Raw genomic sequence first — 19,524 nt, 5'->3', positions numbered from 1 at the left:
AGAGCTGTTTTGAGAACATATTAGGTGGGTAAGCCTAATGTTTTGGCTAATTTGTGTATTATGATGCTGTGTACCTATTCAATTTGTTTTATATTCATAAAAATATATGAATATATATTCATATATATTATATGATATGATATATTATATATATGATATATTATATGATATATTCATATCTGTTATATATGGACAAACATTATGCTGTTAAAATATAAATAGTTTTCCTCATTTCTCTCTCTTCTTTTTAAATAATGGCTGCACTGCTGACCTGAAAGAAGTGAACAGCACAGGCTGCAGTCATTGGTTAATTGACCATTTAAAATCCACCTATCAGCAAGCTCTGTAAGATTTGGTGGATTCGTTATTCAAACACTTAGCAGGTGAAGTTACCTGAGCTGATCTTCTTTTCTAATCATTCTGATCTCATCGTTTGGTTGTCAGAATGCCTTCATGTAAGCGAGCTGTATATTGAATATGTTGTGCTATTGTATAATGATGTTTCAGTCGACATTGCTTTACATTTGCTTGCTCTGTGTTTGTTGTTTGAAGCCGCAGCCAGATCGTGTGATGTGTTTTGGATTCCATTTAAAAGTGACTGTGAAGAGCTGCTGGGTCGCTTCCAACAAACCGAGTCAGTGCGTTATGAAGACTTTGCAGCCACATGGAGATCTTTGGACTTCAGTAATGTGTTTTAGTAAGACTCACTGGTTTTTAAGAAATCAATATCGTGGTACATTAATGGCATTGTAATGCAGCGACTAGCGAACGAATTTTCCTTTAAAAATGGGATACGAACAGAACAGTTTTTATATATGCTTGTCTTATAGGACAAGTTTGTCAGTGTAGTGTTTGGATTTCAATTGTGACTGCCACTGGAACCGTAAATGTTAAAGTGTTCACTATATATACACTGATCAGCCATAACATTAAAACCACCTCCTTGTTTTACACTCACTGTCCATTTGATCAGCTCCACTTACCATATAGAAGCACTTTGTAGTTCTACAATTACTGACTGTAGTCCATCTTTCTCTGCATGCTTTGTTAGCCCCCTTTCATGCTGTTCATCAATGGTCAGGACTCTCCACAGGACCACCAAAGAGCAGGTATTATTTAGGTGGTGGATCATTCTCAGCACTGCAGTGACAATGACATGGTGGTGGTGTGTTAGTGTGTGTTGTGCTGGTATGAGTGGATCAGACAGCAGCGCAGCTAGAGTTTTTAAATACCTGTCAACTCACTGTCCACTCTATTAGACATTCCTGCCTAGTTGGTCCACCTTGTAGATGTAAAGTCAGAGACGATCACTCATCTATTGCTGCTGTTTGAATTGGTCATCTTCTAGACCTTCATCAAGGGTCACAGGACGCTGTCTACGAAGCGCTGTTGGCTGATTATATTTTTGGTTGTTGGACTATTCTCAGTCCAGCAGTGACAGCGAGATGCTGTGTCTTATCCACTCATACCAGCACAAAACACACTAACACACCACCACTGTCATTGCAGTGCTGAGAATAATCCACCACCTAAATAATACCTACTTTGTGGTGGTCCTGTGGGGGTCCTGACCATTGAAGAACAGGGTGAAAGCAGCCTAAAAAGTATGCAGAGAAACACATGGACTACAGTCAACAATTGTAGAACTTCAAAGTGCTTTTACATGGTAAGTGGAGCTGATAAAATGGACAGTGAGTGTAGAAACAAGGAGGTGGTTTTAATGTTATGGCTGATCGTGTATATAGTGTATAAGTCACCAACAGGATATATAAGGATGTTTGTTTATTGTTATTGCATCCACAGAACCTCTGTGTTAGGCTTGGTTGGTGTAATCCTTCTCTGCAGACAAGATTAAAACTTCTACAATTACTGACTGTAGTCCATCTGTTTCTCTGCATGCTTTGTTCTCTGTTTGCTTTGCCCCCTTTCATGCTGTTCTTCAATGGTCAGGACTTTCCCAGGACCAACACAGAGCAGGTATTATTTTATGTGGTTAATCATTCTCAGTGACACTGATGTGTGGTGGTGGTGTGTTAGTGTGTGTTGTGCTGGTATGAGTGGATAAGACACAGCAGCGCTGATGGAGTTTTTAAACACCTCACTGTCACTGCTGGACTGAGAATAGTCCACCAACCAAAAAAATCCAGCCAACAGCGCCCCGTGTGCAGCGTCCTGTGACCACTAATGAAGGTCTAGAAGATGACCAACTCAAACAGCAGCAATAGATATGCGATCGTCTCTGACTTTACATCTACAAGGTGGACCAACTAGGTAGGAGTGTCTATAATAGAGTGGACAGTGAGTGGACACCGTATTTAAAAACTCCAGCAGCACTGATGCGTCTGAGCCACTCACACCAGCACAACACACACTAACACACCACCACTATGTCATTGCAGTGCTGAGAATAATCCACCACCTAAATAATACCTACTCTGTGGTGGTCCTGTGGGGGTCCTGACCATTGAAGAACAGAGTGAAAGCAGGCTAAAAAGTATGTAGAGAAACAGATGGACTACAGTAAGTATTTGTAGAACTACAAAGTGCTTCTATATGGTAAGTGGAGCTGATAAAATGGACAGTGAGTGTAGAAACAAGGAGGTGGTTTTTATGTTATGGCTGATTGGTGGATGGATGGATGGATGCTACAACATGTTTCAAGTGGCAAATGTGTAGATTCAATCATATCACATGCTCTCAGACTAAACCTGGGATGTGATGAATGAAAAGGCAAATGTAAATTTGGTTTTGTCTGAAGCATATATTTTTTTTAAATAAACAGTCAGTAACAGTAAATATCCCTGGTTTAAATATCCCCTGATATCATTTTGACTGTTGGTCTAAATCTAATCAAGTTTTGAGTTAGGTCTGTTTAATGCCTTTGTCCTCTAAAATAACTTGTATAAAGATATTTCTGCATTTTCACATCTTTGCAATTACACAGCATACAAACTATTGTGTTGGGTCATAACTTTATTGCTCTGGTAGATTTTGTGTACTGAGGTAAACCCAGTTTTGTTCTAATTTAAAACCCTTCTTTTATTGGTCTCTAGTGGAATGACCGCACGTCATGAGAAAAGACCCTTCTGTCGCCTCGTCTTTACCGTTGTATATGATTACTTCCTGCCACCGTACAGCTTCCAGATCAGAGTGGGGGCGCTCTATATGATCTATGGCCTTTACTACACACAACCAGTCTGGCCAAGGGAAAAGGTGCAGCAGCTCAGTACCATCATAATCCCCAGAGTCTTATTAGATCGATAGTGTGTTTTATTCATGTATTTGTTGTTTACAGGTGTGGATTGCTCAGAAGGATTGGGTGCATGTGCAGAGGTTTGTCTCAGATGCTGTCAGCTGTCAACACCTGGATGTTGTTTATATTTACAGGAAGCTTGTATCTGAGAAGGCATTTTTGTACACTGCTATGCCCAAACAGGTTATGTTACAGCCATTAATTAATTAATTAAGTAGCTTAAAACAGTATTGTATTTTTTAAATAAATGTAAAAGTTTACAGAACAGTGATTCTGGTACACCATCAATGGTGCTGCTGCTATTGTAGCACACTGTGTAGTAAGCATTAAAACATAATACACATTCTTCATTGACTTACATTATTCCCTTATCCTTCAGCTTGTATTTGATTCAAAACGGAATTTTGTTAATAAGGACCTCAATGATGAGTTTCAGGAACGCCCAGCCAGAGTGGCAGAGCTGGTTAATGCAGGCACACTGGAAGTGAGTTGGAGTTTTTGTTACAAATCAACTTTTTGTGGGTGTTGCACAGCTCCACGGTTTTGAGGACCTGGGTTTTAACATCTCTGCTCACTATTTGGGTTGTTCTGCCCAGGTTTGTGTGGGTCCTAGATATTGGTAAATTAGTGTGATCAGCTAGTAATTGGTGCCACCCAAGCATCGTAAATTACTATATTTATGTGGCGTGATTTATGTGCTGTTTTGTTACATATTAACATACTTAATGTAATTATATTTATGCAGGAAATTACAAATGTGCAGACTCATTATGAACGGATTAAACAGGCTGTATCAACATCAATAAGTGTGACGCCGGTCAACCTGACTGCTCAGCTTGAGGAATGTGCACTGGAGTTTCAGAAATGGCAGGAAGAAAATACAGTGAGTGGAGTCCATGTAGGCACTACATGCTATTTCTTTCATTGTGAATGCTTAATCCAAAAGATTATTTGACTCCTACTTTATTCTACACTCAGTCATCAAAGAAAAAAAATGCTTCCAAAAAAGCAGAGAAGAATACTAATGACAATGAGGTGAGTCCAACCATGCTGGCTGTTTAATATTTTATGAAGACTCAAGATGAACTATGAGTTAATTAGTTAAGGAGACCTTGGATCTATTGAATATTTTTCTTCTTTTTCAGTCTTCCAAGAGAGCAGATCTACTGGCCTCCATAAAGTCCAAGTCTTATGGCCAGCTATCAAAGGTTTGTGGTAGAATTTTAAGTTTTCTGTTTTTAAGAGATGTTGCATATGTAGACACCTTCTCCATGTAGTGCATTTAATTACATAGCCATGCAGTCACTATAGACAAACACTGATAGTAGAACTTAAACTTCACCATGCACCTGAACAAACTGTTGCATTGATGCTCCTTGGCTACCATGTTGCAAACATGGTAAAACATGTAAAGGTTGGAGGTCTTATACAGTTTTAATGGTTGGGGGGGTTGCTTTTGGTTATGTGGTTTAGCCCTGTTTTTAATTAGTATTGAAATAATACAAAGCACTGTAGTTCTCTCCTCTATGGCCAAACAGTTGTAAACAATTGTAAAGCAAATTGTACCAATTGAGGAGTATACCTTGACACTTGCTGAAGAATATCAAACACAAATATTTTATCACAGGCTTCCAAATCACGGCGCCACAGACAGGTAGATATGGACACTTCTGGGTCGGGAACAGACCATGCACAGGAGTCTTTGATGCCTTGCAGAAAGAAACAACTTTCTCTCAGAGAGAGTACTTTACAGACCCTGGGACCACAAGGTCAGTATCTATTATATTTAAGGATAGTGGTTGTCTCCTAGAACTTCTGGTGTACACAGATTTTGCTGTACTAATAACATTATTCTTCGTTTTTTATTTTAGGATTTTTTTTTTTACAGTATTAGAATAGAATATAGAAGAGTACAACAGTTGTGTCTGAACATGCATTTATGACCCAACCTTAGTGATTAACATAAGGCATTACCAAGGTAAAAAAAAAAAAAACAGTATCAGGACAAGTGAAATCAATAAAAAAAAAATAAAAAAAAAAAGGGAATAAACTAAATGAACCAACACTAAGCATCAACACTTGTTTTTGTTACACTTATTTCTATTACCCCCCCCCCCCCCCATGAAATCACAATTTCATAAATGGAAAGTAATGATCTCCTTTTATTTCAATTAAACACTTTATTTTTACACCATGGTTTCAATTAGCTGATATTTAAAAGCAGCTTTTGCGTACATTCCAGCATAATCAGATTAGCCCATTTAAAAATTTTGATTGCCTGTGTAAAGCAAAAAAATCTGTTAATTCTTCTTATTACTCATTATTACTCAAATTTATCTTATTATTAATGTATACACAATGTACTGTATGCTGCAAGAGCTTTTTTTTCTTTTCTTTTTTAACAAACCTTATGTGGTACAGGTTTCATACTTGCATATTTGTGTTCAGCTTGTCAAAATCAATATGTTTTACCAAAGCTTTTACTTGGGTGTGTTCTCTAGTGTAATAGAATAGGAAGCCCCTTGTATGTTCTGCCAGTGCTTACATTAGTGATGTGGTTTAATCATGATCATTAATTTGGCTGTTGGATACAGTAGTGTTTATTATTTATGTTCGACACTATCCTTTTTGTTTTAAAAGGATCAGAAAAATTACAGCACTGGCTCCTGAGCTCTAAGGAGGAAGATAAAGCAGCATGTAAGGAACCAAATAAACAAAATACAATTACATAGTTCATAAAAAGATGCAACTGTTATTTCAAATATAATTTTTTTTTTTTTTTTAGTAAAGAGAACTGTACAGAAGCACCGCTTTAGATGGTGAAATGTGACACGGACATTGCAGTGGATTTGTTGATCTCTCTTCCTTTGGAATATGCCTTCAAATAAGGAGAATTGGTAGGGTTTAAGCATTTGTGCTTTCCCCCCTTTCCTTTCATTTTTGAGTTTTGAGTTTGGCTATGTTTTTTTTTGTTTACTGTAAGATATTACTTAATATATTTGTGTGATTGTGGAAATTCTTTAAAAAGATAAGAATTATTTGAATAGATTAGCCTGTATAAATGTTGATTTAATTTATTTTAAGTGTACAAGTAAAATGGCTATTTGATATGCAACATTCAAGTTCAGTTGCTCTAAAGGGGAATTCGGACTGCTGGAGTTGCTCCACACCAAATTTGTCAAAACATTTCTTAAAAGACCTTGCTTTAAAAGGGACACTGTCATTCTGGAATGGGCGAGTCTTTTGCTCAAACTTAAGCCTTGCTCAAACAAGGTGGAAGCATACCATTTTTAACATTTTAAGCATAACACCTATTAGCGATGTGTTTGGCTGAAACATCATTGGAAGGGGGACTTTCACATTTAATTAACCATATCAGACATTGTATCCTCTGTATTGTAATACACTTAATAAAAGCAAATAAGTTAAAGTGAAAACATGATTACTGTGTAATTATAACCATGATTTCTGACAGTTGTTTTTGCGACAGACTTAATTAAAATTGGTACTTTGAGTTAATATAATTTGTCAATAACAGTATATTTGGTAACTGTTTACTTAATCAACGCATGCGCATGCTCGTTTATGTTTGCCACTAAACCATGAACGAACCTTTTGTCATTGTACAAGTAGAACGAGATTGCTCTACTTAGGAAATATTTTATATTCATGTATATATGTGTGTGTATATATGTATGCATGTATGCATATATATATACTGTGTATATATATATATATATATATATATATATATATATATATATATATATATATATATATATATACATACAGTACAAGCCAAAAGTTTGGACACACCTTCTCATTCCTGTGGTTTCTCTTAATTTTTTTAAATTTTCTACATTGTAGATTAATACTAAAGACATCCAAACTATGAAGGAACACATATGGAATTATGTAGTAAACAAAAAAGTGTTAAACAAACCAGAATATGTTTTATATTTTAGATTCTTCAAAGTAGCCATCTTTTGCTTTAATGACAGATTTGCACACTCTTTGAAATTTTCTCAACCAGCTTTATTAGGTTTCCACCTGGAATGGTTTTCAATGAATGTTTGTGCCTTGTCTAGAGTGAATTTTTGGAATTTGTTGCTTTTTTAATGTGTTTGAGACCATCAGTTGGGTTGTGCAGAGGTAGAGTTGGTAAAATATAAAACATATTCTGGTTTGTTTAACACTTTTTGGTTCACTACATAATTCTTCATAGTTTGGATGTCTTCAGTATTAATCTACAATGTAGAAAATAAAAATAATCAAGAAAAAACATTGAAGAGAAGGTGTGTCCAAACTTTTGGCTGGTGTGTCCAAACTTTTGGCCTGTACTGTATATATATATATAAATAATATACTGTGTTTATATATATATATATATATATATATATATATATATATATATATATATATATACAGTGTATCACAAAAGTGAGTACACCCCTCACATTTCTGCAAATATTTCATTATATCTTTTCATGGGACAACACTATAGAAATAAAACTTGGATATAACTTAGAGTAGTCAGTGTACAACTTGTATAGCAGTGTAGATTTACTGTCTTCTGAAAATAACTCAACACACAGCCATTAATGTCTAAATGGCTGGCAACATAAGTGAGTACACCCCACAGTGAACATGTCCAAATTGTGCCCAAAGTGTCAATATTTTGTGTGACCACCATTATTATCCAGCACTGCCTTAACCCTCCTGGGCATGGAATTCACCAGAGCTGCACAGGTTGCTACTGGAATCCTCTTCCACTCCTCCATGATGACATCACGGAGCTGGTGGATGTTAGACACCTTGAACTCCTCCACCTTCCACTTGAGGATGCGCCACAGGTGCTCAATTGGGTTTAGTCCATCACCTTTACCTTCAGCTTCCTCAGCAAGGCAGTTGTCATCTTGGAGGTTGTGTTTGGGGTCGTTATCCTGTTGGAAAACTGCCATGAGGCCCAGTTTTCGAAGGGAGGGGATCATGCTCTGTTTCAGAATGTCACAGTACATGTTGGAATTCATGTTTCCCTCAATGAACTGCAGCTCCCCAGTGCCAGCAACACTCATGCAGCCCAAGACCATGATGCTACCACCACCATGCTTGACTGTAGGCAAGATACAGTTGTCTTGGTACTTCTCACCAGGGCGCCGCCACACATGCTGGACACCATCTGAGCCAAACAAGTTTATCTTGGTCTCGTCAGACCACAGGGCATTCCAGTAATCCATGTTCTTGGACTGCTTGTCTTCAGCAAACTGTTTGCTGGCTTTCTTGTGCGTCAGCTTCCTTCTGGGATGACGACCATGCAGACCGAGTTGATGCAGTGAGCGGCGTATGGTCTGAGCACTGACAGGCTGACCTCCCACGTCTTCAACCTCTGCAGCAATGCTGGCAGCACTCATGTGTCTATTTTTTAAAGCCAACCTCTGGATATGACGCCGAACACGTGGACTCAACTTCTTTGGTCGACCCTGGCGAAGCCTGTTCCGAGTGGAACCTGTCCTGGAAAACCGCTGTATGACCTTGGCCACCATGCTGTGGCTCAGTTTCAGGGTGTTAGCAATCTTCTTATAGCCCAGGCCATCTTTGTGGAGAGCAACAATTCTATTTCTCACATCCTCAGAGAGTTCTTTGCCATGAGGTGCCATGTTGAATATCCACTGGCCAGTATGAGAGAATTGTACCCAAAACACCAAATTTAACAGCTCTGCTCCCCATTTACACCTGGGACCTTGACACATGACACCAGGGAGGGACAACGACACATTTGGGCACAATTTGGACATGTTCACTGTGGGGTGTACTCACTTATGTTGCCAGCTATTTAGACATTAATGGCTGTGTGTTGAGTTATTTTCAGAAGACAGTAAATCTACACTGCTATACAAGCTGTACACTGACTACTCTAAGTTATATCCAAGTTTCATGTCTATAGTGTTGTCCCATGAAAAGATATAATTAAATATTTGCAGAAATGTGAGGGGTGTACTCACTTTTGTGATACACTGTATACGTACACACATGGCTACACTAGAAACCCTCAGTCTTTAGCTACAGTCAGCCGTCCCTACCTGGTGGAGTTGTAGAGCCTAATGGCTCTGGGTACGAATGACTTTCTAAGCCTGTCCGTGGAGCACCTCTGAGACAGCAGCCTGTCACTAAACATGCTGCTCTGTTTAATCATCACTGTATACAGTGGGTGACTGACATTGTCCATGATAGAATAGAGTTTACACAGTGTCCTCTTTTCTGCCACTGTTACCAGTGGTTCCAGTTCAATGCCTACCACTGCACCAGCTCGTCTAATCAGTTTGTCCAGTCTTGCTTCGTCTTTCTTTTGAAATAACGTATTCATAATTTATCCACGTTTAAAAAAAAAAAAAAAAAAAAAAAAAAAAAAAAAAAACAATAAATCATGATTTAGGCTGTTATTAAATATAATACTCTGCTGTTATAACCTTGATCTTTGGCTCAGTCAGCGGGTATCCGCGTTTACGTCATATGTGGTGCGAGAGCCCGTTGCCAATTCGTTTTAGTGGTGAGCACTTCGGCTCATTATCATTGGACTCGGCTCATTACTGTGTGTGTGTGTGTCTGTGTCCATAAAGTACGACAACTTTTAACAAAATCTAACTTATTGAAAACGGGCTAGCGTTGTTCACCTGAAATAACCGATTCAAAGAACCGACTCGTTAGTAAACGATACAGAAGAAGTAACCAATCGCGCGGACGCGGTGCCTTCAGTTCTCAACAGGCGGGCTAGCGGCTCAAGTGTAGACGTGAGATCAGCTTTTCCTTAACTCCGACTTTTGTTAGACACACGTTTCCTCAAGAAAGAAGCCGCTACCACAGAAGCAGACTTATACATCGAAGAACCCAGTTTTTGGGCTACAAATGTGACCGGTGTACTAGAAATTCGGAGTTAGTTGTTAGCGAGCTAGCTGTGTTGCTATGTGTTCCTCTTTATCAGGGAACACCACCCTCTCCTGACCAGCGTACAGTCGTTACATTAAAGACTGTTTTAGTTTCATTATGGCGACTTTGTTTAAACAGTTCGTCTGTCTTTGTAGATACTTACAGGATCCGTGTCATGTTGCCAGATTCCAGCACCTGTGCGGAGTTAAAGGGACATTTCCTCGCAAATCAGCCGGGACGGAGGAGAGTGGACGAGACGTGTCTCCTAACGGTGCATGTATGGACCATGGTGATGGAGAGGATAGGGACCTGGAAATGAAACGCACTTTGGTTAGAAGAGGTTTAATCGGTTCCTCGAATGACCCAACAGAGATGAATAGTGGATCTAAAACGTCCCATGTTGATAACAAGGACGTTCCTATCAGCAGTGGTGTGGGTGAGAAAGGAGACTTAAAAGGAAGAGTGAAACCCCTTCGTAAGAACTCTCTTACTGATGATGATGTTGAGCAAGAGTTCATCATCGAGAACAAGTTCCTCTTCTACCTGTTCACAATGGGCACCGAGCTGGGCAATGAGATGTTCTTTATCATGTTCTTCCCATTCCTAATGTGGAATGTGGATGCCTTTGTTACCCGGAGTGTGATCGTGGTGTGGGTCTGGATCCTGTTTTTCGGACAGTCCACCAAAGACCTCGTGGGATGGACTCGTCCTGCTTCTCCACCCGTGGTCAAAGTGGAGGTCTTCTACAACTTTGAATACAGCATGCCCTCTGTGCACGCAATGACCGGAACATCAGTTCCTTTCTGCCTTTTCATGCTCACTTACAATAGATGGGAGGTAATCATGATTTTGGAAATCTAATGATATCTATATATGTGTCTCATATCCCCTCATACATGTTGTCTATCAGGGTTTTTCAAATCCAATCTTGAAGGCCCACTGACTGTAGCTAGCCAAGCTTACAAGTCAATTATCAACCTTTTTTTTTTTTTTTTTAAAGATTTATAATGTGTGTTTGGGAGCAGTAAAAATATTAAACTGCAGTGCACTGGATGCTTAAGAAATGGAGCTGAGAAACCCTCTTATACCACTCAAAACACGGGTGGTCATTCAAAGCACAACTAAAGCATCAGGCATAGGCTGAGAGTTTTCAGTTAAAAAAAACTGTCAGTAATCTACATACACCCACAAAACTGTGGTTAAATACTGGTCTCAGCAGTAGTTTGGGATTTCCAGGAGTTTTTAAACCAGGCTTGCATTTATAAATGTATGACAATATGCAATTAAATGATAGTGTGAATGTATTTTTAAAAAGTTTGACAAAGCCTTGACCCTAAATTCATTGAAAACCTTTGGAATAAATTGAAACATTGATTTAGAGCCAGGCTTTTTTGTCTAACTTTTGACTAAATTGGTACAAATTGTAACAGATATACTTGATTTTAAAATGGAGATGGGAAAAAAATCCATATTAATATCCACAGTTTTGAAGTGGTTTGTACGTCAAGCTAATGGTTAAGTAAACACATACTCTTGGCCATATAGTGTAAATGAGTTTACTGTTTGCTTATCATCCTTCCACTCAGTTATCATCTTGCTACATGGCATACTTTGGTTATTTGCCATATAATCATAGTTTGTTTAGCAATACTGGTCTAATAATAAGCTTATCATTTCATTACCAATTTTGCAAAAGTTACACGTTTTATCAGTAAGGCATCTGAAGGTTGGTATTTAAAGGTTTGCAAATGCACCTGTATTAGCAAATGCAAGAGTTCACACCACAATTTAGTATAAGCATAATCCACCATCCACCAGTTATGGCTAAGAAATACTGAACATTTTCTGGAGTATTGCAGTATTTTGTAGACATACCCCATTTACTAGGACAGATTGGCACAGAGTTGTAATTGTTTTTCAGTTGTCTATTGTTTCCTGATATATGCATAAATATGTTTTGCCATAATATGTTGGTAAATGTTTACATTTTTAATAGGCTTATGTTTTTTCTTGAGCCTGTAGCTGGTTGCATGGCAGGGCCAGTATTGCCCTACAAGTTGTAAAGTGTTATGTCATTCAGTTCAGATAGGGTGCAGTGTGATCTCGTTTGGCCCTTTGATCTCTTGGGCAACATGCAGGCAGTGAGAGGTTCACTACGATCATTAAGCTGTTAAATGTGGGTTCTAAAGTTCACTGAGTGATAGAATTAGCAGAGAAACGTTTGGCACCACTACCCTGCTCTACCCTCCTACTACTACCAATGCTTTTCTTTTTTTTCTTGCCTAGCTCCGTACCTTGTGTATGGTTTCCAAATGTTGACTTTCTTAAATGTTTCCCAACATGCTTGCTTATATACAAGCTGGCATGGTTTGTGATGGGATGTCAGTCCTCTTCATGATGGTGTGGGGACTGCCTGCACTTCAAAGCTAAAGAATGAATATATAAAATATTAGTCCTGTTGTTTGCGGGCACTTGACTTAATCCTGGTCTGTACTTAAATTATTTAAGCAGTATGCATTTTGGAGAATTTTAATCTTGGAATACAAAACCAGATGGCCCTGTAAAACTGCTTTATATTATTTGACCACAGTACAACTAAACAAAGCAGTCATTGACTAATAAGTTTTAACAAGTGTGATGCCATTACTGTTATGGACATAATGTACCATTCTTTTTTCAATTGTAAATGGCTCCTACTGCCGCAGAGCTTCACTCCTGATGAAGGAGAGTTGCAACCACCACACGGCCCCTCCGACACGTGCAGTTCTGCCGCATCTATACACCTTCTTATTTATATGGGGATCCGTTTAGCTCATGTAGAGTCACATGCCGATCTTCATTATCCCCCATTGATTAACCAGCAGAGGCCACAATTGCAGCAGTTGCTGCAGACGAAATTTTGTTCAGACATTGTCCTTCCCCTTACAGACACAGCCAATCGTCTGTGTAAGCACAAGGCCAGCTGATACTCCAGATGTCAGCACTGATAGGTTAGGATGTACCATTCTTTAAGACGGCTTTTATTAATATACACTTAACATAACATTAAAACCACCTCCTTGTTTCTACACTCACTGTCCATTTTATCAGCTCCACTTACCATATAGAAGCACTTTGTAGCTCTACAATTACTGACTGTAGTCCATCTGTTACTCTACATACTTTTTTAGCCTGCTTTCACCCTGTTCTTCAATGGTCAGGACCACCACAGAGCAGATATTATTTAGGTGGTGGATTCTCAGCACTGCAGTGACAATGACATGGTGGTGGTGTGTTAGTGTGTGTTGTGCTGGTATGAGTGGATCAGTTGGCTGGATATTTTTGGATGGTGGACTATTCTCAGTCCAGCAGTGACAGTGAGATGTTTTAAAAGCTCCATCAGCATTTCTGTGTCCTATCCACAGATACCAGCACAACACACACTAACACACCACCACCATGTCATTGTCACTGCAGTGCTGAGAATGATCCACCACCCAAATAATACCTGCTCTGTAGTGGTCCTTAAAGTAGATTGAAGAACAGTATGAAAGAGGGCAGAGAAACAGATGGACTACAGTCAGTAATTGTAGAACTACAAAGTGCTTTTATATGGGAAGTGAAGCTGATAAAATGGACAGTGAGTGTAGAAACAAGGAGGTGGTTTTAATGTTATGGCTGATCAGTGTATATTCCAGACTCATGTACCTGCAGTTTTGACACCAACCTTTAGTCTATTTGAAAGTTCTGCGTGTTATTTATGTTGCTTTAAAATCGTATACATCGAAATGCTAATTATAAGCTAGAACATTTATAGCCGACATTCTGTTGCCATGATTTAGCCACTTTAATTCTAAGCTTATTTTATTTAGTGTTTATTTGTGTCCACCATTTATATAATAGCTCATTAATTAAAATAATGAATTAAAAACATCAAGCCCAACTGATTTGTATAGCAGATGACTGGTAATGCACTTTTGCACTTACTATTGCACAGTTTCCTTCATTCACAGTGCTGAGGAAAGAAAATAGAGGTCACAAAAATATGCTTTCATGCTTTTCAGACTTTATTTTGGCTTTCCACTGTACTAGTTTCCTGGCTGATAAGTAAAATAAGTCTCTGCCATTCTTATGTAACTTATGTGACTTATGTAACACACAATAATAGCAGGTGCTCCAAAACAATGAGTCTTGGCTATTTTACCTTTAACCACTGTTTGTATACCTAATTTTTTTAATTATTTGTTTAAAACTTTAGATTTGTTGAAATCGGCAGATTGGCAGATGGGGATTCAAACCCCCTAGTTTGGAGAAAGTGACTCATTTAGAAGTAAAGCACACATCTGCTGAACCCTTAACAGAATGCAAAACTGTCCCACATGGGCAGTGCGTAGTAAATCTGTGCAACATGACATTGTTTACCAGTGAAGACATATATAGCCTGGTCCTTGGTAAATGTTGACTTTAAAACAAATTTTCCATATTAGCTCTAAAATTTGCCTTTATCCAAGTGGTTGTGAAGGCATGTCTACAATTACTCCTAGTGGGTGTAAAGGCATGCATACATTTGCAGACAGATGCATATCAGTGTTTGTGGGACAAGCTTTGTTTACTTGAAAGAAAGAACAGCTTCTTATTGCACACCAGCCAACTGGGTTAAAGGTTTAACCGATGTAGAAGTTCTAGTTTTAGTTTAAGTACATCTACTGAGTCTAGTTGCTGAGGATTCTGACGCACATTGAGAATACTGTTTTTGAATTATTGTAACTGCTTGTCTTGGATTGTAAAATTAGAGTCATGTATTAATACCACCACATGGTGAGGTTTACCTACCCAAGGTAGGGCAGCATGGCTGGATTACTGACCGGGCCAGTGGGGCCAGCGCCCAGGGGCCCTTGAGGTCGGGGGGCCCTGGCTCAAAACATTTTGCGATGCCTATCAACATTTATGATACAATATATTTTTATTTCCGAGGGCCCTCCATTTTAAGGATCCTCTGACTATTAGGGACTTTGACCCCAGGGCCTCTTGGGGCCCCTAGCCATGCTTTTGGGGGCCCTAGCCATGCTTTTGGGCCCCTTATGAAAATGCATGAGGCGTTGTGGCACTGCTCTGACTTCGACTTCTGGCTATTAGGGGTCCTAGGAAAGGGGCATATTTTTAGAGGGCCCTGGTTATGAGAGCCCCTACCAGGGGGCCCTAGAGAAGAACAGGGCATACCATTAGAGGGCCCTTGATTCAGGCCCTTACTTAATGTTTCTGAATTTGTATTGTTTCAAAATTATTATGTTCAATTTCTCAGTGCAACGCTTTGCCCAGGGGCCCAGACTATCCTTAATCCGTCCTTGTAGGGCAGCACTTAAAAACTTTAATTCTGTGTGTAGAGCCTAAAGCGGAAAATTGTGTCAGAATTCCAGTGCCAATTGTAGGGCACAAAGACACAGACCAGTACTTGCAGTTTCGATGTAAAAACACGCACCACAGACAAACAGCTAGGATCATAACATTTCCAGATGTTCAGGCTTAATTTTGGCTAACTGCTTATGTTTACTGCATGCCAGTTTTTGTTACAACTATGTCAACCTTTTTCTTTGGGCTTAGAGTTAAGATTCCTAACACATTTTAGACTTTTTCATTTTATTTGACTTTTTTGATGTATTTTACATTTCAGATTTATATTTTAAATTCCAGCGTTTTATACAAGACAGTTTTTTAGTTAGCAGGTTATTGTAGTCTGACATTTTAAATTCCATACTATTATACTTAATAATATACAACATCTACAATGTTGTTGCTAGGTTGACATAGTCTGATAGTATGCCGTTTGGGACATGCTTTAGTATTTCAGCATAAAACATACAGTATGTTTGCTTTAGCATAAAAAAGTCAAGTCAAGTCAAGTCAACTTTATTTATATAGCGCTTTTTACAATATACATTGTCTCAAAGCAACTTTACAAAATCCAGGACCAACAGATACAAAAACCCCTGTTGAGCAAGCCGAGGGCGACTGTGGCAAGGAAAAACTCCCTGAAAATTACAGGAAGAAACCTTGAGAGGAACCAGACTCAACAGGGCCCATCCTTCTTGGGTGGTCTGGAGGATACTTTAAATAAATACACGATTTACACAAATCATACAAACACAGAATTGAATGATCTAAAAGTCATACAGTGGTAATAAATAGATAAATAAACAATTAAATAATAATAGAGTTGTTATCCGCTCTAGTCTTCAATAAAGTCTGTAGTGATTTCTTGTCGTTGCAATTACTCCAGACCCGTCACATCTGACAGGAGCAGCATCGTTGTCCCGGCAGTCTCGACTTTAATCCTTAACCTCGGCGGGTAAACAGGTTTCCATCAGAATGCCCTCGGGGTAAAACAACAGAGAATGTAGTTAATAATGTACAATGCTAGTTGACAAACAGTTTTACAGAGAGTTTTAGACTCCGGCAGCCCTAATTATTACAGCATAACTAAAAGGGAGAGCGAGCAGGTAACAAGGTCATGAAGGCTTTCACAGGACATCAGCGCCCACCTCTCCTACCCAAACCAGAGTGATTGGACAAGAGAGGCAGAACGACAGCAACCCAACATCCCTGATCACCACAAGTTTCTATGACCAAGAACCCCCAAGCTCTGCGCCTTTGTCTATATTAATCAAAAGCCTGAGAAAATAAATATGTTTTCAGTTTAGACTTAAACATTGAGACTGTGTCCGAATACCGAACAGAGGCAGGAAGATTATTCCAAAGTTGTGGAGCTTTGTAAGAAAATGCTCTTCCACCAGCTTTGGTCTTTTTAATTTTAGGAACTATAAGTAACCCTGCATCTTGTGAACGAAGTGGACGTGCTGGGTTGTAGTAATTAATAAGCTCACTCAGATACTGTGGAGCCAGACCATGTAGCGCTTTATAGGTTAGTAAAAGTATTTTGTAATCAATGCGAAATTTAACTGGCAGCCAGTGTAGAGATGATAGAACAGGAGTGATATGATCAAATTTTTTAGTTCTAGTTAGCACTCGAGCTGCTGCATTTTGAACTAACTGGAGTTTGTTTAAGGATCTACCAGAGCATCCAGTTAGAAGAGCATTACAATAATCTAACCGAGAAGTTATAAACGCATGGATCAGTTTTTCGGCGTCATTAACAGATAGTATATTTCTTATTTTAGAGATATTACGCAAATGATAGAAAGCAACTCTAGTAATATTATTAATGTGTGTATCAAAGGAGAGATCTGAATCTATTGTGACACCTAAGTTTTTTACATCTGGGCTGGGAGTAACAGAGAACGTGTTTAAGTTTAGCACCAGGTTAGACAACTTGTCTCTTGCAGCTTTAGAGCCAACAAGTAAAACCTCAGTTTTATCTGAATTAAGTAAAAGAAAATTACACGACATCCAGTTTTTTATGTCGTTTACACAATCTTCTATCTTACTGATTGTGTCAGTATCATTTGGTTTGGCTGATATATACAGCTGTGTGTCATCTGCATAGCAGTGAAAGTTTATGCCATGTTTATGAATAATTTCACCTAGTGGAAGCATATAGAGTGTAAATAATAGCGGTCCAAGTACCGACCCCTGTGGAACACCACACTTTACTTTTGTAGTTTCTGAGCATTTATTATTTACATAAACGAATTGAGAGCGGTCAGTCAAATATGATTGAAACCAAGAGAGTGCGAGTCCTTTAACACCTACTGTATTTTCTAGCCTCTCCAGTAAAATGTTATGATCGACCGTATCAAACGCTGCACTAAGATCTAATAGAACAAGAAAAGAGACACATCCATTATCAGAAGACATTAACAACTCGTTAACTACTCTAATTAATGCGGTTTCGGTACTATGGTTGGGTCTAAATCCTGATTGAAATTTTTCATGAATACAATTTTCATTCAAATAAGAACATAGCTGTTTGGAAACGACTTTTTCTAATATCTTTGAGACAAAAGGAAGGTTTGAAATTGGCCTATAATTAGATAAAACATGTGGATCAAGATTAGGTTTTTTAATCAGGGGTTTAATAACAGCACTTTTAAACAATTTAGGTACGTACCCAAGGCTAAGGGATGCATTGATTAATGTAAGCAGGGGCTCTACAATAGCTGGGAGTAAATCTTTAAGTAAACGAGTTGGAACAGGATCGAGTATACACGATGATGACTTCGATGATTTAATCAACACAGTTAGTTCATTTTGGGAGATTGGATTAAAGGAATTTAGTTGGATTAACTCGTTACTATTATCACCAATGCTGCTCGGAGTGAGTCCATACTTAACATTGGCAAGTGACACACTCTGACTCTGAAGTCGTATTTTTTCTATCTTGTCATTAAAGAATTTTAAAAAATCATCGCTGGTACAGTCAGGCGGTATATTAGATTCAGTTTCATTGACGTTTTTAGTTAATTTGGACACTGTCTCAAAAAGGAATCTAGGATTGTTTTTATTTTTCTCTATTAGGGATGAATAATATACAGATTTAGCTTTTATAAGTGCATGTTTATACTCAGTTAGAGCATCTTTCCAAGCAATCTTATACACCTCCAGTGTAGTGTGACGCCACTTACGTTCTAATTTCCGTGCTGCTTGTTTAAGTGCGCATGTGTGGTCATTGTACCATGGAGCAAGTTTTTTCTCCCTAATCAGTTTAGTTTTGAGTGAGGCTACGTTATCTAAGGTTGTGCGCAGTACGGTCTCTAGGTTTTGAGTTGCCTGATCTAGTTCTTTAGGTTCTGATGCTGATATATTTGGTAATTCTGGTAGGCAGTTTATGAACGCTGCTGCAGTTGCAGATGTAATAGTGCGCTTACATTTAAAACGATTTGGTTGCTGTATATTATTGGACAGGGACACTTCATATATTAGTAGGAAGTGATCAGAGATTAAGTCATTCTGTGGTATAATTTCCAGGTTGTCTATGTTTATACCATAAGTAAGTATTAAATCTAAGGTATGTTTACAGCGGTGAGTGGGTCCTGTTACATTTTGGGTGATGCCTAAGGATTCTAAAATAGAGTCAAATGCAATTTTGAGTGGATTACACTTATCCTCATAATGAATATTAAAGTCACCAACAATTAGAGCTTTCTTAGTTGATAAGACTAATTTAGAAAGAAAATCGGCAAATTCGTTAAGAAATTCTGAGTAAGGACCAGGGGGTCGATAAACAGTAACCAGTTTAAACATACTATTTTTATCAGATGAACATTTATTGGTTATGTCAGAGATAAGAACTTCAAACGAGTTTGTTATGGGAGTTGATTTTACAGTAAGACCTATGTCTTTATCATAAATTGCGGCTATTCCTCCACCACGACCGCTAAGACGTGGCTTATGTTCATAACTGTAACCCGGAG

At 38.5% G+C, this 19,524-nt stretch overlaps 2 protein-coding genes across 2 annotated transcripts in view; both read left to right on the top strand.

Moving 5' to 3' along the window:
* The first annotated feature begins 445 nt into the window (after positions 1-445).
* Positions 446-6,684, top strand: snapc1a (small nuclear RNA activating complex, polypeptide 1a). The gene is made up of 11 exons (XM_063002514.1): positions 446-455; positions 508-697; positions 3,054-3,213; positions 3,296-3,436; positions 3,633-3,737; positions 3,999-4,136; positions 4,232-4,288; positions 4,399-4,461; positions 4,881-5,022; positions 5,894-5,950; positions 6,039-6,684. Exons 1-11 carry the CDS (start codon positions 446-448, stop codon positions 6,074-6,076), a joined length of 1,101 nt encoding a protein of 366 aa, XP_062858584.1. The 3' UTR covers positions 6,077-6,684.
* Positions 6,685-9,705: 3,021 nt separating this feature from the next.
* The window catches only part of sgpp1a (sphingosine-1-phosphate phosphatase 1a), a 31,093-nt gene continuing 21,274 nt past the window's right edge, over positions 9,706-19,524 (top strand). The window contains exon 1 of the mRNA XM_063001345.1: positions 9,706-11,014. Coding sequence (XP_062857415.1) covers positions 10,295-11,014 — 720 coding nt within the window. The 5' untranslated portion in view covers positions 9,706-10,294. The remainder of the gene's footprint in view (positions 11,015-19,524) is intronic.

Source organism: Trichomycterus rosablanca, chromosome 9, assembly GCF_030014385.1.
Source record: "Trichomycterus rosablanca isolate fTriRos1 chromosome 9, fTriRos1.hap1, whole genome shotgun sequence".
In the NCBI taxonomy this organism is placed as follows: domain Eukaryota; kingdom Metazoa; phylum Chordata; class Actinopteri; order Siluriformes; family Trichomycteridae; genus Trichomycterus; species Trichomycterus rosablanca.
The sequence above is the reverse complement of the archived record's forward strand: the minus strand, read 5'-3'. Positions and strand labels throughout refer to the sequence as shown.

What these genes read in the sequence shown, in the direction of transcription:
- snapc1a (XM_063002514.1), top strand. An exon ending in ACACTGCTATGCCCAAACAG is followed by an intron (nt 3,437 to 3,632) that starts GTTATGTTACAG and finishes CTTATCCTTCAG; the next exon opens with CTTGTATTTGATTCAAAACG. An exon ending in AGAATACTAATGACAATGAG is followed by an intron (nt 4,289 to 4,398) that starts GTGAGTCCAACC and finishes CTTCTTTTTCAG; the next exon opens with TCTTCCAAGAGAGCAGATCT.